Below are 26,395 nucleotides of genomic sequence, written 5' to 3' on the forward strand. Positions count from 1 at the left end.
ACCGGGCGACCAGGGACCGAAAAAGGAAGCGAAACATACCACTTCCCCACTCCACTGCTGTCCGGAAGCCGGCTTTTCCGAAGGGCCAGTTCCATTCGATGGACTTCGGAATGCCCGGAACGACGCTAGGCTGAAGCTGTAGGCAATCATCACGAATATGATAATTGAATCTAGGCGCGCCGGGAGTGAAGCTTCGGCAGCAGATCTGCTACCAGTGGAAAGAAAACAAGCGAACTCACCCATGGCGAGGAGTTTCAACTGGGAGAACCGCAGCCGAATTTCCGGCCTCCGCGAAAACCGACTCCGGTACGGTACGAGATTAAATAAAAATCGGGAAACTGTCGTTATCCCTAATGCAATGCTTCGTTTCGGATTCGAGTTAGTTTTATTTTTTCACTTTACTTCCGTTCCGCTCTTTTTTTATTCGACGAGAACGGTATGAGTTTATTCAATTTTAGTCAACTCCTCAGAAGCCCGTTCAAACAAAGGGAAGAAAAAATTCGATACCGGGAAATGTACGTGCTTTCGCATAGTGAGTATTATCTGAGGGGGAGTCTAAAAAGTCTCTCAACCGCATCCCGTTTATGGCGGAGTAAGTGCAAAATCAAATCCAAATGGCCGGCACACCGGGAAATAGCACACCCCCCACGAAAAGCCGAAAGTTCATTTGCAATCACGATCAAAAACTTGTGGTAATTATTCTGGTTGATGAAATACGCCTTCAATAAATATTCGTCACAAAAAGTTTAACTTTAAATTATGTTTAATGTTTTCGTTATCCTTTTTGCCAGCTCCTGCAACATCCCCAAGGTATGGTAAAACGTATGACAAGCACGCACAAGTTCAACCTACGAATACAACAATCCCGTCACCACTAAAAAAAGTGCTGTTGCATCGTCGTAAACTTTGTCTAATGCTGACTAAGATGAATGGAAAATGACAGCGGATGTCGTTCTATCTACTAAATTGAGAAAAGCTATTATTTTTAGGTACAATAAAAACAACCCTTGCACCCTCTATGTTTTGCAGCGAAAATAGCGCTCCACAGTAAATGCTTCACTCCAAAGAGGAAGGCCTTTTTCAACGGTGACAAATCGGAGATATAGTTTACAAATTAAATTCCTTTCTATAGGGTACCAGATGTACGAAAGAGCTGATCATTTTGCAAATGGTAAAAAATACTGGTAAAATACAAAATCAATAGTGGTATAATACAAATGGTAAAATACAAAATCTTTGCTTTCTTCGAGATCTTCGAGATCAAACCAAAATTATTTTCGTTAAAAATAGAAATACAATGTAGAAATACTTTAATAGTTCCCAACCACAATATTTATTAACATAAGAATCTCTCTCCCTGATCCATGAACTCATTTCAGTCAGCCTATTTTTCTTTTCGCGGTTTTTATCCATCTGTGCAACATACTAGGAAAACTGCGGCTGTATTCCATTTTTTCGCCTAAAATATAAGACACATACATGCTGAAAAAGTTGAAACTTCGTAACATACTCCTTTAAAATGGTCCATAGTTCACGACTAGCCTAACCACAAACCTCTAAAAAGAATGGCTCGCATCCAATATGAAATTTTTCTTCTCCCATTAATCGTGCTCCCCTTGCAATAGACCCCATGTCCTTCAGATGACGACGATAAAATCTAAATATGGTGTCTGTTCAGCAGAGAAAATGTTTCCAAAACACCGAATATTTAATTAATTAAAATTTTGTGTTTGGATAAACACTATTTGCTGTAGGTACGGCATCGTCTTTTATTATTAATGGAACTATCTAATTAATTGCTTCTAACTTAAAACTACCCACCACCTTCTTTCATACCCTGCCACAATCGGCAATAAATGCATTAATAAGAAATTAAACGCATAAATTACGTCCACATTGATTTACAGTGCTGGACGAAGGAAATATACAACAAAAAAAATACTTTCATTTAACAAATTCTGCCGCCTCCCGGAAGGGACGCTAAACAGCTCAACCTAAACGAAAACGGCCAGTAGTTTTCCCAGTCATCCCAGTGTGGTATTTTCACTGCACTATCGTTCACCGCTGCTTCTTCGCCCTTTATTTACCTTTCCACACTTCCACACCACAATGACGGAAAACGGAAACAACGGAGTCCTGCGAGCAGTGCAATGAAAGGCGAGAACCGAGCGACAAAAAAAACAGGACACAGTTCCAACACGGAACACCAGTTAGCCACTTGCCTGTCGCGTTCCACTAATTATGACTTTGTGCGGTTTGCTTTACTCCAACCAGGCCCGTCGTCGGTGAGCCGATGGTTAGTTTCCACTTTCCTACTTCGGTTGGCGCTTCCGGTGAAGCCAACACTCGGCCATGTGCTACAAGCGGCCCTTCAGTCATTGTTACATCCAGCAACCGCTGCAAACTCACAAAAAAAGGGGCTAGTCTGTTGCAGTTCAATTTTAAAAGGACTCTAGCTGGACCGGGTCCTACTGTGGCAGCGAAAGAAAGTGAGCACTCGGAACAGAGGATTTTCCACAAACATGGTCCCTACACGTCCCTGCACACGCTGGTCTTTTTAGGTTTCGCGCTATTTTAAACTCAGCACCGTCGGAGCTGCATACGATACGGATGTGGAACAGAACTAGGTCCTGTTGTTCGCAATGTTTGCCAATGGCGGAAAGGCAAGGATAACGGAAATACAAGGATATCATTTCCAGCTCATCCTTGCGTATCTTTCCATAGCTCCCCGGCCCACGGTGGGGTTGTATTTTTGAATACAAAAATCGGCCAGCTAGCCATTGAAAAGGACGGTGAGGCGGTCACCTTTCTCTAGCCGTTCCAGTTTGCTTTCAATCGACCACAGAATACCGCCACAACTCCCCTGGATGGCCGGTTCGACCGCAAACTCGGAACCGGGGAAAACGCTCCTTTGGTCAGCGTTGAACTTCATCGTTGTTGTAGTTGTCGTCGTCGCTTTTTGTGGGTTTGGTGGTGATAAATGGAAACAGGGTTGTTATTTTATTAATTTGTTGAAAGGCATACGAACCGCAAGCAACACTTTCCGGACCCGGTTCAGTTGGTTTGAGAGGATTCTCTTTTTATTTATGTGTACCCCCGGGGGGGTAACCCACTTTCAACTACACCGACTAGAGGATATGACGATTTTTTAAACGATGTAACTGTCAATAATTTATTACTTTAAGGCTTTCATAATACCATACAAATCACTTTTTCAAAGCTCTTCAATATTTTCACAAAGAAGGTAAAAAACAGTCCTAAAAAATGTTTTTATTTGCTTACTAGATAGCTTCACTTCAACTTGCAAAGGATCCGTAAGGAAGAGAGAAGAAAACATAAAAGTCTTAGATAAAGAGTGAGATATCGTAAGCAGTAATCGTTGTCCATAATTGAGGCACATTAAAAAACTCTTACGGTCAACTATCGGTCGCTTCGATGGCACGCTTGCCCATGCCGTTACGGACAATTTATGATAGGCCATAGGACTAATAAACAAGAGGGCTTCATAAATAACAGCATGAAGGACACACAAGAGCCGTAGCAGTTTACATCTCGAAAGGCGGCGTTCCGGGGTCAGTCGATGGGAATTTTATTCCAATTGCCCATGGAATCTAAGGACCTGGATGCGTTGATGTATGTGTGCTTGTTAATCGGCATAGTGCTTGAACATTACATCCAAACTATTATCAATTTCCTAGCTCACGCTTCATTTGACAAATGTTGGAGATAAGTTGAACGTATCACGTCACATTACCGTTTGATATGGATCATAAATAGCACACTTTCCATGAGTTCACCCGTCATCCCAGATAAATTACTTAATTGAAATTGAAGAGCAAACACAATTTTGTAAATCTCTTCTGGGAATCATCACACACTAAACTCCGAACAATACCATAGCAGCTGAAAATATATTCTCAAACCCAGCATCAGCCCTCCAGCATGAGGAAAATCGCACCGTCTCTGCAAGCATCAATTAAATATTTACCCCTTTCGTAACCGTTAACTCAAAATATGTCCCTACGCGCCTGAAATATATCGCCGCCACATCGTCGAGGCAAAGCTGGGCTCAGATTCCGTCGTTACTTTGAGTAAATCGCGATAATCAGCGCGATGAGGTACGCACTATGGGAGGTGTTATCTGTTTAACTTATAACATTTATTAAATGATTAGATGTTAATGAAAGTCATAAAGATGTTTATGAAAAATGAATACAAAATCCATCAAAATATAAAGTTTTTTAATTATTCCAATTTTTGAAAGCAAATGAACTTGCTCGAAAATTTAAAAAATAAACTCAAACCAAAAAAATTAACCGGAAAATTAAAAACTCAAAATCTCGCTAATTTCCCTAAGTTTCATAGTTTATCAGTGCCAATACCAATGGGGTAAAATATCAGTAACTCCATGAGGATTCCCAAATTCTTTCCGGGATGATTTTACAAATACACCACACGCACAACTTGAATAAATCTCATATCTAGGAAACGCCTTTTCTTCCGGACCCCTTCTTTTCGGCTTGTGTTAGGTGGTTTATGAGCTACCAGCGCCAACCAAACATACGGTCTTTGACTTTCCACGGCGACCATAAAGAAAATCGCTAATCCAAAAATGGCTACAGCTCCAGAATGCATTGAACCGTCCGTGTGAGGGGTGAGGAATTATTGTAGATTTGGAAATTATTAGCATCCATATTTCGTACTTTGCACGCTTACGCACGCGCTTAATCTCCTGCAAATCCTGCTCGCAGAAGTGCCGGCACACGTACCAAAGTATCGAAGTGGTCCCTTGGCCTCGTGCCTGAGGTTTTCCAGTAGGCGTCCTCAACCCGCGCGCTAAATTCCCCTTCCATCCTATGGCGGAACGGATGTGTTGTTTGTCGGAAAGACCCCCCAAGGGAAAACCGCACAATAGAGAGGGGGGGAAAACCCCCACGGTTACCATCGGTATTGGTAGCGTAAGACAACAGAAACCACGCTACCCCCGGCCCGTCCGCTGCAGCTGGTCTTACAGCAACGGCAGAGATTCGGTGAAACTTTGGCGAGAAGTTAATAAAAAATTAACAACTACTCGAGGGAAATTCGTCCGTACTCCGCAACCGATGGTGCTACCGCCGACACCCCCCGCTGCTGGAACGTCCAGCGAGCGCGCTCGCTAACTTTTCGTAGCATTTGGTTTCGACATGCCGGTTCACCAGTGGTGACAAGTAGCAGCATCGGCATTGAATAAGTGTGCTCGTGCTGACAAAATTATCTTCGTTCCGTGCAAAGTTTCGCGTGCGAAGATGGGCCCAGGCTGCCGGCATGCGGACGGTGGGGGGGGAAGTGTCGGCCGGGTGCCGAGGCCGAAACCACACCGAATCATAATTTGACACGTTCCGGTGAAGCAGGTTTTGCTGTATAGGCATATCTCTCAGGATAAAAATGTAAAAACAGAATGTATGTCACTACGATACAGCAGAATTCCCATGTTCGAGGATGATGTAGTGTAAACAAGAACAACATATGGGTCCCAAAGTAATTCACTTCTTTCCATGCTTTGCCTGGAGTATTTTGTCGTAGTCACAGGTGACTCGTTGGATTTAATTGTAGAACATTTTATTTTTCTTTTTTGAAAGGTTTTTTACTACGATCGAAATAGATTACGATTGAAATAAAAGCACAACATGCCCCTTATCTCAATGAAGCTTTTAATTTTATTGCATCTAGCAAGCACTAAGCTTCTTAGTTAGTCCATACAAAAGAACAAGCCATTGCCTAAATAATCAAGATAATCTAAACAGTGCAATAGCAAACACCCCGTAACACGGTCATGAAACATGCAGCAGCTAAATTGAAATCGCACACCGAAAATATATGCATCCTTCCAGCATTTTCCACCACCGCAACCGTCGAGCTTCGGAGAGCACGTCACCGCGTCTAGTTGGTCAACGAAAATGGAGCAATAAAATGTTAAACATACACCCGTATTATTCATGTCGAGCCAAACGGGTGCTACTCATTCGCTGCCGACCGGACGGACGATTTATTCCAATTGACACTCCCAGCTCCTTTTGCGAGCAGAACCGAGCGCAACCTCCCGTGGCGAGCAGTTCGCCAACAATCGAGGACACCATACCGCAGGTTTAGCTATTCCAATAAAATACAAATATTTACTACCCGCTCGACGAAATCGGAATCCCTCCGTATCACGAGTTTTCCCACCTCTCGGACGGGTGTCACTTTCGTTTTTCCCTTTCAATACCGCTTGGGACTGAGAGAACTCCTCCAGGTACATTTGCATCTTCCTAGACCAAGCTCGTACCAGCCGGGTTAAATAACACTCCTACTCCTATTAGTCTACCGGAGTGCTTCACGTCTTACGCTCTATGGACTCGCGACGATGTTCATGTTTCGCATAGATTAATCTTGTTCAGAAACAGATTTCCCAACAATGTAAATTGAAAAATAGTATGCAATAAAGTCGCCAAGTAATGGGACGCTTTCACGCGCCACTTCAAACTATGGCGAGGGGTAAAGCGGCCACCATTAGACTGTTTTATTTTTTTTATCAAACCTTCTATTTGTTAGCAAAACTTCACACCCTTCCCGACACATTCTTGTTTGCTTTTGCTTTCCCACTTTTTCGGTACTCTAATTTTTTATTTTGGAACGAATTTTCGATTTTTAGTGCAATCATTCCAAATTGAACCATCACACCACGGGATAGCTGTTTACACGCCCTCATTATTTGTTTATGTTTAAAAGATCATTTTTAGTTTACAAGCACATTTTGGTGCAATCCGTTTTAAATTTTTATGAAATTTCATGAGTTTTGAGTTCTTTTAATTTGCAAAAATAAAAAAGATTATATCTGTCAAATTACATCAAATTGGATCTCTGATGAAGCAACTATGAGCAAATAATAGTCGTGCTCTTAGGATTGTTTTAATGACAAAATTTCTTCTATTTCTTACAATACTTACAATCGGAAACCATTCCATTTTCTTATCTTCTCGTTTGTCGCTTGTTAATATCGACGGATTACATCACCAATCAAACAATAAATACGTTTCCGCTATGGAGGCAACCCTTATCCCAAGCAGTCGAGCAATGTTTCCAAGGAATTGTTCAAATCTTTATCACCCAATCGAATTCTATCAGCATCGTACGACGAACGTCAATCGAATACCTATCCACGTAAATAAATTCCCACGAACCTCGCAGATTATAAATCATCCGACGCTAACTCGCGTTTTGATGATGGATCCGACTCCCCGTCTCCACTTCGCCACCCTATTTCTCCCCCTTTCGATTGAAGTGTCACGCGTTTGTGTGAAACATTTTCCAATTTGCGCCCCGCGTGCGTCAGAGTGTCAACGGGGTGTCGTATTATGTTCAAATAATTATTCATCATAATTAGCACAATAATTGATCGATGACTGAGGCCTTCTCACCCTGCACGTCGTGTGTGATTGTGTGTGTGTGGGGGGAGCTAATTTCAGTGAATTTGCACACGACCTGAGCAAGTTCGAACAGTAATTGCGGAGCATTGGATGAAACGGGGCCACTTTGCAATACGATCTACCGTGCGAGCTCCCGTTTGGTTTGGGCTGACTTGCGAACCATTTTCCCGCGGGACACAAAGGGCCGGCCAGGTGGAATGTGGGTCCGGGGCAGCACGGTTTGTGGTGGCAAGAAGCATTCCTACTGCTTGTGTCGTGAGTGAAACCTATTCCGTGCAATTACCTTCCGATGATTTATGGCTCCGGTCGCTGAGCGAGGCGATGGCCGAACGAAGTCATCACGCGGAAACGGTGAACGACGAGCCACATTCCAGCCCACCCCCCCCCCCCCCCCTCCACACCCTCCCCCTCCTCAAGAAGGAAAATCGAACCCCTTCACGCGCGCGCAAAACCGATAAGAGACGCGCAAATAGGGCAATTGGAAAATAGAACGATAAATAATACAGCCATAAGTACCTGTTGTTGTTTATGTGCTTCGGTGTTATTTGTCTTGCCCGCTTCCACGGTCCACGGCACCAGTCGATGGCGAACCCCGGGATCCCTCCGAGTTCCTCCACTTCCGGTACACCATTCGAAAGTTGCCCACAAGTTCCGGCGTGCTCCGCCAACCCCATGCCTTCCGAAACGTTTGCCAATTGGAGAAAGATTCACTATCCTCTCGCCTAAGGAAAACCTCGGGCAGGAATCTTTGAGCTTTCCTTGCGACCTCACACCCAAACTCTCACCTTCCTCGCGTGTATTGGTAACACGATAATCGTACATCGATCCTTCAAGCGTTCTTCGTCGGCTAATTCATCCGGAAGCAAATTGGAGCTGGCTCGTTACAGACGCTGATAGCTGAGCTGGGTTTCTCACTGAAGGCTCTGGGTAGCGGTTTCGTTTGCCTGTGTGTAGACTATCTCGCCCGTGTAGAACGGAACCTGCAAGCGCAACGGTTCCGGAACTACTCGAACGTACCGCTTCCAATGGTTCGACAATCGGAACCCGTTCGCTTTCGCTCGCTCGCTTCAGCTTGGACAAGTGAGAAAATTGTGTCTGAACACGCTTCGGCGGAGGGATAATTTTCCGTGTGCGTGTGAACACTAACGAGGCGAAGACGAATGTGAACCCTTTTGCCGCGCGGAAACCCCAAGCCCTTTGGAGCCTTCCCCCCCTTTCGGGAGCCAAGACGCGTGCATAAATAAATAAGTAAAATCAAACTCAGGCGTTCAAGCGAAAATCCAGGATAAGCCCGGAAGAGAGATGTCAGGCTCGTAATAAATCAATGGGCGCTGCTCGGGAAAAGCGAGCAACCTGAACCATTGTGTCATCGGCGGTTAAGTGATTTATCATTTGTTGAATCGGTTCAATTTATGTACACAACTCCCCGGATCCGGTTGTTTGGAGGCAATCGAGCAAGCTCGGGTTTGTAATGTCAATTCACTCTGGCGAAAGGCTGTTTTATGGGTAATTTACATTTTATACGATTGATCTTGGTTGTCATTATTATTATTACAAATTATAAGGTTCACATTAACACTAGAATACATTGCTTTGGAAACTTGCCCGAATGCTTTTTAGGGGTCATTCTGACCCCTATTTGTAAAACGCTATAACATCACTATTTTTGAAGATAATTTTATATTTTTGAGATAGCAAATGACGCCACTAATTGACCTTAAAGATGTGGATTTTAAAATTTTCAAAGGTTTTTTTCCGTCCTGTGCCGTACCCGAGCGTTTCGAAGCGTTATGCGGGATACGTTACTATGGGAATTGACGTTCTTTTCGATCGTTGAGGCCAAATTATAGCGTCATTTTTAATTGCAAACAATGATTTTTCTTTTGAACACACTTTTTTTCTGCATTTAAACTACTGATTTTGAATAAGTAAAAGTTGTAAAAAACTCAATTCCGATCGTTTTTGCTTTACACCGAGCTAGCGCAAAGAGAAAAAAATGCATCGAAAAACCAAAAACGATAGTCAACAAACATATCAAAAAGTAATAGTTTACGGATTTGAAAAATCTTCAAAAATAGTGAAGTTTAGTGTTTTTCAAATAATGACCCCTAAAAATCATTCTAGGGATAGTCAAATTGGTTCTCAGAACTGGTCGAACAGAAAAATCTGAAATTTTTGTTTTAAATGTAGCTTTGGATTTTAAGAAAAGCCTTTTTTTTGGAAAAATATTCAGCCGTTTTCAAGATATTAAAATCGAAAATTGTGTAGGGTTCAAAATGACCTCAATGCGGATTCAAGTGTTAACGAAACCTACTTTATTTTGTGCAATTGGCCGTCGTTAGGGTTATTATTCGTATTATTACAAATAATTATGTAAACGCAACATGTATCCAATTCAACTGGTAGGTACAAAGATGGTAGGCATATATAAGGGTTCAATTTTAAATTTAATTACTTCCGATTCCGGTGTGACTCATTGAATCCCGAAGTAGGAAATACTGAATCCTGAAAGTGTGTCTCAGCTATTACCTCAATAACACGAAATTAATCGATACAGGAAGTAACTTGCAAACAATCCTAATTCCTGATTAAACATTTACTTAAACTGTCGATAGTAATACCGTGCCTTCCGAAACCGACACAAGGCCATGTAAGCACGACCACCGCAAAATGATTGCTCATTCCCAACCCCCTCAAACCCCCCACCTACACGCTGGCCGAATGTCGTTGGTTCGGAAATTTAGTTTCCAATTCCAAAACTGCCAACTTCTGATGGCATCAGCCCCCGGCGGGTTCTAGCGAGCCTGTAGTTGAGTCCCTGTTGCATTACAGCGTACAGCGGGCTGTACTTTGACTTAAAATGCCGACCCCAACACGAACGAACCCAACGTTTGCCGTGGCAGGAAGATACGAAGTTCCAGCGAATCGAACGAGAATTGCACGAAGCGGAAAAGCCCACGGGAAGCGACACACACTCACACATACACAATTTGGGAGCCATGGTGAAGCCTCAACGCCGATGGTAAGCGCCATCAAAGTGCATAATAAATCATGCTCAAATTCGCCCGGCATTCGACGCGTCCCGGGGCTTTCCCCCGAAAAGCGGCGACTGGAAGCAGCTCGTTCCGATCCACCTTGCCATGGTGAAGTTGGTGTGTTTTTTTTTGTTTTCCTTTTTCCCGATCCTCATGAAGTGAATGCCACGGCACGTACCGTTTGGCCACATTCCAATGAATCAATACAGTATTCGACACGAGGAAAGCGGAAATCCTGCCGTCCTGCCCTCCTCGTGTTAAGGAAATTGTACATAGTGAGAGAGAGAGAGGGAGAGATAGTGCAACCGGAGAGAAGTGTGCACAAGTGTTACAACATTTACAACACCCTACCCCCGTGAGAAAGAGCGGGGGGAAATCCTTTTTCCCGGTCGGGCCCGCTAAACAAACTGACACCGACCGACTGCTTGCCTGCGTGCCGGGAGTCGGAAAAGCGGTAAAGCAATTTGTGCACGATGATGGAAAGCGTTCGCTGTTCGATTTTCGGAAATAAACCGAATTCCCTCGACGCAACCGGGCCGCTACAGCCGCTGCGAGAAGCATCAACGTTCCAACCCACTCGTGACATTGAAGGGAAATCCGAACCGATGGTGCTCTTGCCCGGTTCTGTTTTTTTTTGCTTGCTTTACTTTACATTTCATTACTCCAAAGGATTTATGTTGGCACAACACCGTGCGACTCGATTGCACTTTCCTCGCATTCAAGTGACCCGTTTTTTCCCCCGCCGCGGGACCGACCGACACCAGTGCGCCGTGCTGTGAAAATTTGACGCGGGAAGGAGAAAGGCGCTAGCTTGTGGCTGTTCTTTATGAACGGCGTGTATGAGCGCGGGGTCGGAATGGGACGCGGACCCGGCAGGCAACATCATGTAATTTAAATCAGCACTGGGACGGTTCGAACGACGACCACGGGGCTTTTGGTGGAGAGTGTCTTGGAAATGTGTTCGCGAAAGCGAGATTGAGCATTGATTGAATGTTTCACATTAAAGTGTTATGCTGCGATCCAATAGGTCATCTTTAAATAGACGAAATCGGGGAGAAAAACATCAAAATTGCTTAGATTTACTGCAGGTAGAAATTAATGGAATTCAATTCGATAAAAGACATGTTTGCAGAGGTAGATCAATATATTCTATGATTTGATTTATAAAGTCCATTATAAATGTTTGCAGTTAATGGATTTACATGAGAAATATCAACAGATAAATTTAAAATAATGTTATAGTTTGAAGCCGCTTTGATGTCATTTAAAATTTCCAATCGAATTTTGATTCAAATTACCAAATATTTTTAAAATTCAGCAACAATATGATGTGATAGATAATTTACATTTCCTTTTCCACTTATTTGCATGTTGTTGTATATGTATTTTGAAAATTTATTAAATTCACTTAACCAATCCAAACAAGCTATAAAATTTCCCTGATTATCCGAACCATGCTGTTCATTATGGTCTACAAATCCTACACCGAGACGGCATAATAGTTTTGTATTGGAAATTAATCTTTTAAATACTTTTCTCCAATAATTTAATTTTCTTTTCTTTAGTTTTTAAACAGGAAAACCTAACAAAACATTAAAAACTTGTTGTCAACAAAAATATCAAAAAGTATCATGAACTATTGAAAACATGAGTGGATTTAAAAAAAAAATAAATAAAGAAAAAAGAAGAAAAACTTATTATTCAAACCATCTTATATAGAATTTTCAAGTTTTATGTAATGAATAGAAAATCTATCTATCTGATCAAATCAAATTTAAACGAATCTCATTTCGTTAAACGATCTATCTCGCACATTTTAGTCACCAACGAGTTGTAAAGTTCATTACATACAAGCAATGCACTAACCACATTCATTCCATGACCACAAGCGAAACCTCCGATTACAACGTTAATCGCGCAACCTCCGACCCAACGGATTAAAATAAAGTACATTATTTTATTATTTGTATGCGCTTCCGCAGGTACCAAACTACTATCGAAACAATTACACTTCCATTCCACTCGAAAACGCTCAATAATGCACGACACAAACCCCGTGCGGTGGAGTAGGTACACTTTTAAATCCCCATTTTACATGTAATTTATTTCAATGGATACCATCGGGGGTTTATTTGATCCGATTTGGGATGCGGGGTGACTGAAACAGTGGGATTTGGGAAAACGGTGGGCAATCAGAAAACCGCCAAACTAAACATGAAAAAATAAAACCCACTCACGGAACTAGTGTCTGCGTGCTGGAAGCCAGGAAAAAGGGGTGCAAAATAGAGGCCAAAATCTGTTCCAACCACAGAGGGGTTGTGCAAAAAAAGTGAAACGGCATTTCCTAATGTTCATTACGATGATGTATGATGCATGACAGAGGGTCATTTATAAAAACCCGTTTCACAATCTTCCCCTACCGGCCAATGGGTTAGGAAAAACGGGAGGGCGCTGGGTTTTCTCGCTCGATTTTTCATTCCCATCCGTGGAACCGATGTAGGAGCTTCCACTTCCAGGTCTTACCGTTTCTTCATGATGGATGGGGTCAAGACACGCTTCCGGAGGGGCACCGATGTGTGGAAGGTGAAGGCAGATATGTTGTATGACGTTCAAATTAGCTTTTCCTTGCACCGTGACGGTGGTAAAGAATTGAGAATTACTTCCAACCGCATGAACGGGAAACAAGAAAGAGTTCGATATAAATATTTAAAATGTGCCAGAATACATAATGTAACATTTGAGGGCTTGTAGAACAGAAATGGCAACCAGTGTTCGGGGTTCTTTTCAGCGTGGAAAACACATATCAGTCGATCAGTGAGCACGAAAAGCAGGATACGTTTAACGACCTTGGACAAACATGATTGTTACACGAGTCGCGGCTAACGCGGGAAATTTTTTTCCGCCCCGGGAAATGCTCCATAAACGCTTACACTATCGGATGCTTTAATCTTCCCCATTACGAGCACTATTTCACACCCCATTACATTCGTGCGGATGTGTGAGTATTTCAGCGTAAGTGCAGCGCTTTTCATCTGCTGGCCCGTGTCAAACGAGTTGTGGGTTTTCCATCGCGTTTCCCGTAGCGCCAGTTCGAAACGAGATAAGCCGAATATGGTGGTGAGATTTACGAATATTTTTATCGCCCGACTTTCACTCGAGAAAATTAACTTTCTTTTATGAGCCTCTCAAAGAAGAGCGCTGCACGACATTTTTTTTTCTGGAACACGTTTGAGGATGTCACCCAGAATTCCTTCTGCTGGTGTTCAAAAACAATTCCCAGAGAGACAGTCACATTTGCTCACCGTTTGAAAAATATGCTTCGAATAAGAAGAAAACATCATATCGTGACGGGTCTGTTTGTTTTCATCGGCTGCCTTCGGGGCTAGTTTCCTTTGCCAAAACCCCCGAGGGAGATTATTTCTTCCTAAAGCAGCCGGCAAACGTAAAGACAAACGACCCCATTTCCACCGAGGCAGAACCACTTGAAGGAAGCCGAACGGCGGCTCATGCCATACATCCGGAAGCTATTTATTGAAAGGTAGGACACCTTCGCACAAAACACCCATCCCTTCCCCTCCAACCCTTCGGGGAAAAGATCCTTTTTTTTGTCCCTTCGGATTAAATCCTCACCAAAGCGCTCCTTGCACAGACAAGCGGAATCATATCATTGTCATTTGAAATCTTTCGAGTCATCAATGGAGGAATAAAACACACATACAGACATGCACAAGGCACGTTCCTACCACCACCGTAGCTGCCCGGTTTTCCAAGGAAATATATAGAGTCTAGACTCCACGCTGGAGTGGACGACTTGATGCCATTTCGCTCCTTGGCCGTATAATTGAGTGCAATAAAGAGCGAATCATTTTCCCTTCCGAACAATAGCACAGCGAACATCCACGCACACACACACACACACACACACCGGGAGATACACCAGAGACACATTTCGTTTCCATAATATCCATTCTTTGCCACCCCTTAAGTTGAGCAAAACGATCGACATCGTTGGCGATGCCTTCGACGGCGCTGGGATCCCTCGAGCCCGAGGAAAATCTTATCCTTCGGGGGACAATCTTCAGCGGTGCTTGGAAAAAGGGGCCACCAAAGTGAAATGCAACGATAGGGGTGGGATTAAACCGGGCCCGAACAGGTCGTCCCGGCCGGGGGATTCTGCTCCGCTTAACGGACTAATCGCAAACGGCAACCACCGGAACTGTCATCCTCCTGTCATCCGTCCATTGGCGTCCAATTGGGCGTAAGTAATGAAATCAATCACCCTCGATGAAGTTCGCAAAGGAAACAAACGCAATCCCGTGCACCGTGAGGCAGTTTCAGCGGCGGAGGGAAATTTCCTTAAACGATGGAAAAAGGTCAATTTGTTGGATATGGTTGTTTGCACTAGACCACAATCAATCAATAAAATGACTTTTTTATTACGAACTGCCGGCCATCAATTAGCCTTCAATCCACTCAAATAACTTTCACAAACAATCGATCCATAAAGTCCATCGTACCATCATGTGCATGTTTTCAAGGTTCATTTTTCACAATTTAATAATTTTCGATACAACTTGTGTCAAGTGTTGAATCTTTTAATCTCTGCTTTTTATTCTATCCACCGACAACCAAACATAAGCTCCCAAATAGGCTTGGAAAAGTCGTAGATTAATTAATTCTCCTATACAAAATTAGATTTATATAAACTCGCGTAGTAAGGCTAGCAAAAAAAAGAATACTATGAATGAAATTGCATTTTCCATTTTCCCACACCCGCAAGCCAAACTTTTCACCCTCACACACACACAAACAAACCTTGCCATATTTAGCGCTTCCGAGGGCAAACGGAAAAAAGCGAAAAACATAATATTTCAGCCCGCTAGCACCCGTGTTACAATTAGATTTGTTTCGCAAAACAGAAACATTTTATAATGAGAAAGTTTAGCGAACGTCCTTTGGCTTCGTGTTTCGACCCGGCCGCGGAAAATCCAAACCCAGGCCGCCGCGAGCCCACTCGCGAGAGTAACAACAACTAATGACAATTGTTTTGCATTTTCCCCCTTTCCTCCGCTCCCGGTCCCGGTGACTTTTCTTGTAAGTTTTCGGGAGGGAGTCCGGTTGGTAGTTAAATTTTATTGTTTTATTTCACCACTTTTCCGCACAAGTTCGCCCGGAGCGGGAAAATGCCCATTCTGCCGTTTAATATTTTTAAGCTGTTCGTGCGCTAGGGAGGGGAGAAGGAAGGTTGTTAAAACGAGTTCTGTGGAACTCCGCTTCTTCCCTGGCCCACCCAGGGTTGCATTTTGCACTCGGGCACTCCCGGGGTGAGTGCATCCCACCTACTTTTGTAAGTAATTTACGATGCGCTTACCACAAAGCGGCTCACGGGCCGGGAAACACACACACACGTGTCCGTACGTGTTAATGCGGGCACGTGGGAAGAAGCGAGCGAACGGAGAAGAAATACCAGTTAACTGATGAGTAAAATTGTTTGTAACGTTCCGACGCGAACGAGGTTAGTGGAAAACTACGATATGTAACGTTTCTAGGCAGAACTTTGAAGCTGCGAAAATAACCAAAGAAAAGCAAAAATTCATTAAACTAGTAATTTATTTCACCTCGTTCAGTAGCATTTTTAAGTCCACTTTTAAAGTTTTTACACCCATTCAAACACATTCGAGGAAAAGTCCCTAATATACGTCCGTTCTTATTTTAATTGGTATGATGCCGGTTTCTTATAAAAGTTTTATAACAAACAAGCTGACCCAACGAACTTTGCCTCGTCCAATATTAATAATACGCTAATATTAAAATAAAAAAGCATTGGAACTCAAAGAAAGCCCCTTATATTCGGTGATGTTGACACATATCAAAAATAGATCCATCTTTAAGACACGCCACATCAGGCAAATCCAAAGAATGTTTATTTCAATTTATATGAGTGCAATGACCCAATGGCATCAACTTTTTAAAGGGATTTGTTTGGCGCAAAAGGAACAATTTATCAAAGCATCGTTAAGATTCAGTTTCTTAGTTTTAGTTGTAAATTGCATATTTGATTTTATTATATGGAAAAAAGCCGTTTTTACAATTCTTCCCATTTTCTGGATTTCCCTATGGGAATTTTCCTTTTTCTTCTAACTCTTCTTTGGATAAAAAGAAACATCACCAAGACATCTTCAAGATTTCAAAGGAAACAAACCACCAGAAGTCTTAATAATCAAATAAAACAAAAGGAACAAATCACCAGCAGACTTCATTGCGATAAGTCCAACCGTTTTGTAGTTCTCGTTAGGGAAGGTAAAAAGCCGTTTTTATCGAATTTTCCTATTTCCCGGCTTTTTCTTGGAAATTTTCAAATTCTCTTTTTTCCTAAACCTTCCTTAGGTAAAAAGGAACAAAATCGGAGGTCATCAAGATTGGTCAAGCCGATTTTGAGTTTTAGCATCACGAACAAACAAATAGTGATTTTAGTAAAAAATACAAAACAATCTCACTCCGACGGTAAAAAAATACAAGCTATACAACAGAAGTTCAAACTAAATATGTCCAAAAAATCTCGTCTTACAAGAGCCCCCGGGGCCAACACCAACACTGTTTACTGGCTGGCCCACACATGAATCAATAAAACTGTTGACTTTTACGATAGCTATTTGTCGGCATCGCAGTGGTGGAAGCACGCCGGACCGGGACCGGGAGGCCCATCTTTCTTTGACCCCCTCCCCCCAGAAAGGTTGCTCCAGGGCAGGCGTCTAATTATAAACAGCACCTCATCATAGAACGTGCTGCACACGGTAAAGCATGGCCGCACAAAACCGAGGCCGGAATAAAAAGGCCAGCGGGAGCGAAAACCTGCTGATGGCCGTAAACCATCTCAGCTGTTAAGTTTATAAACAACCTTTTTTGCGCTTGTTCCCCCGCGGCCAGGGCCAAGAATAATCGTCCGAATCGATTGTTTACGCGTTGTTTACCGGACCGGTACGTGGACGGTTTTCGTTTTCCGGGCCGCCGTTCTCATAAACAAAACGCCCAGTAAAATTTCCTCCCGATCTCCCGATCCGGTTCCGATGCTAAATAGGTTTTTAATTATATTGACCTAAAATTTTACAATCCACCCGTGGCTCGTAAAAGCTCGATCGTTTTGATCGATTGCAACGAAGCGGATCGGTTCGGTCTGGTATTCCCGAGAGCGTTTTTCGACCATATTTCACTTTGGTAAAGTGCCAGGCCGGGTCGGAATCCAGCTACTTACGTATCTGAAGACTTAGACAGTACACGGCCTGTGACGTCATCGCTGGACGCCAGACGTTCCTCTACTTTATTGACGGATGCTGTAGCAAGTCGACGATCATCTTTTAGCACTGGTTTTTGTTGATCGCGTTGGTTTCTCGCTGTTTTCGGCTGATCGATGACTTGTGTTGCGCAGAACTAATTGATGATTGAAACAGCCTGAAAAAAAATAATAAAAAATATTTATAAACATGATAGCTAGGAACATTAATTACAAGAATTTAGTACAAAAACTTAAATCGTACTTATTAAAGTTGGTATCCCCCTTCGTCGAATAAAACCACCCAAATAAACATTACTAAATAGAACCTCGTTTCCCAAATTGGACGAGTCAGAAAACATAACTACAAGGTACAACCTTCAGGGCAATTTAGATTATATTTCCCTCGGGTTACCTCGTGAAAAAAAAGGGATCGCCTGCCTTCGTTGGCGCAACGTCTTGGAATGAAAGGTTTAAAATTGGATTCATAAACCATTTTCCTCAAAAAGTAACCTTTTCCACCGTGAATTGAGATGGGCGTACTGAAAACGGGACTTTTTTTTCGGAGTATTGGTCCTGCTTCATTTTTTATCTTCCTAATGGCACGGGTTCGGTGTACCTTTGTCTTGACGAACATGTCACGGGGGAAAAGGGTTTTGATAGAACGATAGTAACCCGAAAGGTAAGTTTTCCGTACATCCTCCGTGGTGTACATGAAAGGATTGGTAGAATTTTATTTTATTACTTTCAGTACTCCTTTGTACGAAGAAAAAAAAAAGGGAGTGTTCATCCTCCAAGGAATAAAGAATGCCTTTGACACAAGAGCTGCAAGTTGAAATGAAATTTAAAATATACACAAAACGAGCTACAGCGTGGGGGATAATCTTCTGTCGTACTCCTTTAAGGCTGACTGTTCCATGCCTCTTTCGACTCGTACCGCTGTTCTTTCGACGATGTTCAACAAATGCATGAATAATATATAGCTTGAAATATCGTTTTAATAGCGGTTTGGAAAACGAACAAAAGATTTCAAGAGCACCGATTGCTCACGGAGTCAAGGAGAAGGGGAGTGGAACGCAAGAGTAATATCCTGAATTCGTCTTAAATTCCAACAACGCGTTCTGTTCATAAATTTCCATACCCTTAGTGCGAGTCTAGCACTCAGCTGGTACGCAGAACACCCTTTAAAGTACTAGCACTTAGTGTTGATAAAAAAGAATATCAAAGACAAATATATAAATGCAATTTACTAATATTAGGTTATACGTACCGAGACCAAGTATTAACATTGTTGAAGCACCCAACTTAAATTATTGAAAATAGTTTTCCAAATAAACCTTTTCTCTTATCTGTACCAAACATACCAAAATTTGAAGGGAACAAAACCATTCCTCAAATTTACAAGAAAATATCATTTAAATCATTAATCATGGAACATGTTTGTAAACACTTTGGCCCACAATTTTCCAACCCGCCAACTTACGTCGACGGTACAACTTCAATCAGCGTGTTCAAACAGTTCGAAACTCCAATCATCCGGGAGAACGGATTGCAAAGGTAAAGGCAGAAGAGCTCTTAGTGTCTTCTTGGTATGCTCAACAGTGAACAGTCTTTCACGCGACCGATCAAGAGACAAAAAGACAAATCAACGTCATCATCACAACCTGACGAAAATGTCCACAGGACGAGCTACCACAGACTAGCAGGGCGAGTCGACGTGAGAAGAAAACCTGGGGATACCGTAGACAAAGCGCCAACGACGACGCTGATATCTCCAATCGGCAGGAAACGTTGTCCCGGTGTAGCCGAAACGCTGCTCCGTTGTCATCGCGTACCTCTTGAAAGACCCGGTTTGTGTTCCAGGCATATAGATCAGATAGGAATGGGCGGAAGAAAACACAAGTACAAGTAGAAACCAGCAGCGAGCTACTTCAGCTTCGTGAAGGTTCGCGTTCCGTCCGCGAACTTCGACGCGAAGTTTGTGGAATAACTTTTCAACTTTGTCATAAATTCGCCAGCCAAACGAGCTCGCGGGCAAGAGGAAGCCCGACAAGAAACCGTAAGAATGATTAACGGCCTTTACAAGCGGGCCGGTTTGTAAGAAGGCGGTTTGTTTTAAAAGTGGCTCGGTCCAGGGAGGCATTCGCGGTGGGAAGATCAACGCGTCCGTGGCGCGGAGATTCAGAATTAAGTAAGTAACAAAAAGTTGCACAGCTTGAAACAAAGGAAACCATTGTCGGGGTGGCAGCTATGGAATGCTTTGGATTAGGAGCAAGCGCTAGGGATGTTTACCTCGCCAGGCTCTTGATGGTGTTGCTGGTATAGGCCGGTTGGTTACTGGATACTGGTTGGTTTCACTATCGTTTAGGGGATAAACATTGGTTCTAGTGCTGTATTGCAGTTGTTGTTCGAATAAACGATTCTTGATCATAATTTGACTCATAACCACTTTGGGTCAATTAAACTGGAACAATAGAAGCTGATCGCCTTAATAATTAGTGACAAGAAAAGTAATGTCACGAAAATGTATAACAAAAATGTAAAAGAATGTTCAATATATAACATATCCACAGTAACAATTAACTCATACAGAGTTGATCATGGGACTACATAGTGATGTGCCTTATGAATCATTAGCCTAGATTTATTCATATGAATCTTTCACATCTTTCGTTCAGATAGGTTCATGAATCTTTTGGGATTCGCAACTTCAAACTTTGATGAATTTTTCGAAACCTTCATAAATCATTCACGAATCTTCATGATTCATTCATTTGCGTGGATCAGGCGACCAAAAACAAAACGGGGAAGGGTTTCTCTCCCCAATTTTCGGCCTTCAGTTTTTTGTTTAACATTTATGAATCTTTGGAATTCATAAACCTCTCCTTGAAAGATTCATGAATTTCTAAAACAATACAAAGAATCATTTAGATGAATGAATATGCCTCATAAAATAAATACCTTATGAATTATAAGGCGAGATTTATTCATATGAATCTTTCACCTAAGATTCATTCAGATAAATTGTTGAATCTTTTGGGATTCGCATCTTCAAACGTTGATGAATCTTCAAAACCTTAATGAATCATTCACGAACCTTCGCGATTCTTTCATTGTCGTGGATCATGCAACCAAAAACAAAAAGGGGGTGGGGGGAGGGTTTCTCTACCCAATTTTTGGTATTTAACTTTCTGTTGTTCTTTTAACATTAATGAATCTTTTGGATTCATGAATCTCTAAAACGATGCAAAGAATCATCAAGATTAATGAATCTGAATCAGTATTACACAACTCTAGATTACACCTATTCCCACTTACAACGAGCATATTATATAAATTCATTCATCCCATGAAACGCACGAACTTCCACTCAATTTCCACACTATACCGCGCGAATGTAGGTTAAACGAACGTAAACATGAACGACCCCGGCAGACCCGAGCGAAATCAGTTTATCATCCTTCCATTGTGCCGCGTTCGGGCGACCACTAATTCTCGAAATATCTGCCACGAGCTCACCAAACCCCCATCATTATCCGTACTTCTACCAAAAAGCGGGCTGCGGATGGAAAGTGCAAGTGCTGTCCCCCCTTCCGCGTGCACAAAAGCGGCCAGCGTGTTACGGCCATCCAGAGTAAGCCGCAGCGTTGCAAGCGTACCATGGAAGTGCGCGGGATGATCCTCACTAAAATGGCCCCCTTTCGTCGATGCGGGAAAGCTGGTGAAAGGGTGCGGCGGTGGTGGTGGCACGCGAAACTGCGGGAAGTTTCCTGATGCCGGAACTCACTCTGACGGAAGAAGATTTATGGGCTCATGCAACAGGATATCTTCATAAGTGCGCTTACGCTCTTGCGGTGATCCTGACCCTCCGAGTGCGCGGTGGTTGAAAGAGTGACTCGAAGGCCATCCCAAATCTAGGGGATGGATAGGGAGGGGGGAGGCATTTACGTCATTGCATAATCGTTGCAAGAGCCGAAGAGACGTTGGACCGTGCACCGCGCGCGGTACTTTCGTATGCAAATCTCAAGCACGGAACTTCACCGTGTGCATTCGTCGACAGCGTGATGGGTACTCCTTCGACACCATGGAGGAGGTAAAAGGGACGACCATCAACTTCAACCACCCCAAGAAAAAAAACCAACCCCGAACCCGTTCACCGGAAGAAACCTCCCCCTCCTGCCTCGGTAGAAAAGGTGTCGAAAGTTTTCCATCAATCTTCGACGACGCCGTGCCCCGACACGTCATTCCCAACGGTGCGAAAGGTTAACTGTGCCGAGATTTATGAGGATTGTGACCAAACTTTAAAATCCCCCCCTCACTGACATATCCATGCACACACACACGCGACATGGAGGACGCGCCTAGCTAATGAGGTTTACTGACGCAGCGATGCTGGGGATTTCTTGCGACGTACGTGGTGATATGGGTGTTATGCACTTTTCTATTTTTGACGTTGAATATGGGTGAACTGGTCCATAAGTCGGCCCCTTGATGTGAGGGGATGAATCCAAGCAGAATAAGTTATCCCGATCATGCAACAGATTTGCATGTATTTACCAACCGCTCAGTCAGTCTACTTTCGGTGGTGTACAGTTAATCCGGCAGCTGCTTTGGTAGTGATTTATGCTTTTGCAGTGGAAAAATGTAAGCATCTCGGATAAAAATCCTCTGTTTTATGATTAATAAACATATACCCTCAAACTATGAAAAATGTTATAAAAGAAAGTCTCCATAGTTGTAAAGACAAACATTAAATAAATAAATTATTTCTCACAGAGAAAACAACAGATTTCTTGATGCAATTTTTCAAAATGTAGTACAAAAAGTGCACAACGTATTGAAATATATAGTTACTGCCGTTCAAGACGATTGATCTAGGTGTTCACTACAATTCCATCTACGTCACGTCGTTTTAGTTCAAAAATGACCAAAGTCAGATTACGCCGGTCTTTATACACGGGTAGTATAACTTTTCCATTCTATCGTTTCGAGACTTTTTTGAGAACTTTGTGCATGACAGATTTGTTGACAAATGATTGATTTTTTATTGGTTTTTGGTATTCAAATTCATATTTTTTTCATATTCGGTAGAAAAGCATTTCGGATCACCTCCAAGCAGATCTACGATCATAGAGTGAAGGTGAAAACAGGAATAAAATTGTTAAAACTGGTGAAAATAAAAAAACAAAATTTCACATTTCAACATTCACTAATTTTTGCGGGGTGGTCGCTATATACGGACAAATACGGTACATTGATGGACGCATATGAAGACCTTACGTTTTCTAGTTGAAAAGGTAAAATTTGTCAACCAGAGGTGTGAGAAAAATCAGAATACCCAACAAAAAAATGCGGCACATAAAGCACCGAGTTTCAATCAGAAAAAGAAAACATTCCTGTCAGTCATGTCTCAAAACCGGATGGATCCCAATTCATCCTTCATGGGTCACGTTCTTCATTCGAAAGCACAAACACACACGCGCACAAAAAGGGACACAGGCGAGGACCGGCAAGCGTATGAAAAATGCCGTCAAAACACGAACCGGATACCGTTAAGCCACTCACACGCACACCAAGGTCGCAAATGGCAGGATCATAGTTCACCCGATGGCATCCGATAAGAATCGGGGCCAGCTTTAGGACACTTACCTAGACCAACACACACACTCTGGAGGGAAGGTGATGGGTCAGTGTTCTCACGTCATCAGCGTTTTGTGATCCGTGCACAGTAGACGAGAAGGGGGGGTTTGCTTTTCTTTTCATTTCGTCGACACGAAAAACACAAGCAAATCGCATCCGCGAGTAAAAAAGGGAAAATGTTTTCGGGCGCGTAACGAACGCTCCGACAGATATTTGATTACGTTATTAAGTGAACAAATATCCTTTCATATCCTCGTCGATCTTTTGCTCGATCCTTTGCCTTCTCTGTCTGTCCCTTTCGTCGGGGGAAAGAAAATGTCTCGCTCCGAAAAAAAAGGGATTTCCCGACTTCCATACTTTTGGGCACGATATGTTTGTTTCAATCGCTAAACTTGTCACTCACACGCCCGGTCTGTGTGTGTGACTTTCTTCAGAAAAGAACACACGAACAGCGTGCGTTTGATGGGGCATTAAGTAGAAAGTTGTCACTCGGAAGGACATAGGAGAAAAAAAAGAACACCATTCGCAAACATGCTTCGAACACTCAATTTAATACACTGACAATGGGTTCCATTTTCAACACTTAGCCATTGGGGCTCGCAAAGGCAAAGGTTGTCCAACATTCCTAGAGCCCGGTTTTTTCTCCCATCCCTCGGACCACCACCACCCAACCCATCGTCATCATCATCAACGTCATCATCGAGCTTCTTTCGTGGTTTGACCAGAAGTACCGACAACGGGAAGATCCCCAACACTCGCACCCAGGATTGGCACAACGCTCGGGGCCGAGGCTTTTCGGAAAGACAAATTAACTTTGACCTCTCCCACCACCCCAACCCCCCCCCCCCCCTCCTCACCCTTTTTCCCCATCCATTCCTTCGAAGGGACAAACGGAAGGCGAAACATGTCGATTGTGTCATTGTGGTGCGCGCCGAGGACGAATAATGTCCTTAGGCAGTGCGTGCACTGGAAGTACGGAAACCCCCCCCCATCCCCTCATCCCTCCCCTCGTCAGTCATGTCTGTATCAATTTTTCGGTCAAAATCATTGCGCCAGTCGAAGCGGAAGGAAGGAAGAACCGGCCGATGTCGTCAGCAAACGGCCAGCACCAATCGTCTCCGTTCCGCTTCGGAGGAAAGTCGAGTCTCGTTTGTCTGATTTTCTTTGTTTTTATTCCGTGCGTTTTCTTGCCACTGCCAAGCCCGGGAGTGCGGGGACGAATGGATGTCGCTGTGTTTTCTTCGGTGCTTCGTTCTTCAAATTCTTCTGCGTCGTTCACTCTCGACCGGCCTCGTCACAGTATCGATTCGAGTGGGACAAGTGGGGCCGACATCACAGAAAAACTGTGCACGCAGGTTCAGATCGAAGAGACAACAAGCGGCGAAGCCGACCGGGCTCGATGCTCGGAAAAACGAATTACGAATCCACTTGGGCGAGCGACGCTTTAACCGAAACCGCTTGTGAACCGAATTCATTCGAACGGGGCGAGAGGAAGCAGGGGCGTCTAGGGTACTTAAGAACGATGGCACTCGATCAAAATCGCCCTCGGAGAACCAGTGTGTATGCTTTCACCGGCGAGATTGCTCCGGTCGAATAATGTTCGACAAGCCCGAAAATAACGGCAACGGCACAAAAATAATGAAACTTCATGGAGTGCACGATTTTCGGACGAGGAAAAAGCCACAACCGAAGGAACGAAGCGATGAAGCAATCGGTCTTATCGACGACCCTCCCGTGCAAAGCCGTGCTAATCTTTCGGAAGATTATCTGGAAGACTCGGGAAGAGTCCGTCGGCAGTGCTTTCGAGAGCACATAGATTTTAATTTGGCCAAACAAAGTGTGTCTGACGTTGCGAGAGCGAGAGTGGAGTGTTGAGGAGGAATAATTTAAGTGTCTTTTATTTACGGGTGTATTATGGAGGTTTATAAAACTTGCCAATAACTCTATTGCAAGCTGGTGACAAATATGTTTTTTTCTTGGATGATATAAGAAACGGAGGTAATAAACAATAAGGTTGAAATTTAAATTGTACCAAACTTCAACGTTTGAATTCTTCAAAGCATTCCTCTTTGCATTTTTTTTATTTCAGAAGCTTAGCTATAGTAATTCAAACGGTTTCCTAAAACATGACAATCACAATACGGCCACCATGGTGCGAACCATACGTTACAGCTGAGGGAATGAAAACCACATCCCTCCGGAGCCCCAAACTTCCACGTCCCACAGCAGCCCGTCGAAAACAACCCCCCAAAGAACATCGTCCTCTAGAAGCTCGAACCCCACCGGGTTGATGGGTTGATTCAGCCGGTGCACATAATAAACCAGCCAGCTGGCGGCAAAACAACGGCTTTCCACTGCCAATGCAACATACTTCGCCGTCAACCCCCCCCCCCCCCCCTCCCTTTCCTTTGTTGCACATTCCCCCTCGACAAGGGCTCCCGCGAACGCCAAAGTGAACGCTGTAAGCGAAACGTAGCCGCCATAACTTTGCCATGCTAAGTGATCCCAGTCGCTACAACAATTTCTTGCCTGCGGAAACGCACCCTTCTTCACCTCCCTTTCATGCGCGTTCCGGGTGGCCGGAGCACGGTTTTGCTATGCACCTACACTCCGCAAACAACGGAACTACCCACTCGAATCAAGGATCCAGCCGCCTAAAAACCCGCCAGGATGTGGATCGGAAACGATCGATGGGAAAGTGAGAGAGACAGAGCGAGAGCGAGAGAGAGAGAGAGAGAGGCCGGAAAACGGTGGCTGAAATCTGTTCCGGTATTTGCATAAACAACTTCAATATTAATTATGGCGAATTTATTGCTAATTTAAGACCGTACCGAAAACCGATGCGAGCCCGCCCGATTATTGGCCCGGCGTTTGGCTCGTGTTACTAACGGCTCTCTCGTGCGCCCATTACACCTTTAGTACAACACCCCCGGAAGCGTAAGCGTCCGTCCGGGTTTGCAGGTGTGCAAGTGTGACTCTTTCGCTTTCTCTCACTTCGATTGGCT

The 26,395-nt window shown here is 43.4% G+C and overlaps 1 protein-coding gene across 1 annotated transcript in view; it reads right to left on the reverse strand.

The window, feature by feature from the left end:
- LOC131265108 (uncharacterized) overlaps window positions 1-17,772 on the reverse strand; it is a 130,131-nt gene extending 112,359 nt beyond the window's left edge. The window contains exon 1 of the mRNA XM_058267370.1: window positions 17,733-17,772. Coding sequence (XP_058123353.1) covers window positions 17,733-17,772 — 40 coding nt within the window. The remainder of the gene's footprint in view (window positions 1-17,732) is intronic.
- Window positions 17,773-26,395: the final 8,623 nt, after the last annotated feature.

Source organism: Anopheles coustani, chromosome 2 (assembly GCF_943734705.1).
Source record: "Anopheles coustani chromosome 2, idAnoCousDA_361_x.2, whole genome shotgun sequence".
Classification (NCBI taxonomy): domain Eukaryota; kingdom Metazoa; phylum Arthropoda; class Insecta; order Diptera; family Culicidae; genus Anopheles; species Anopheles coustani.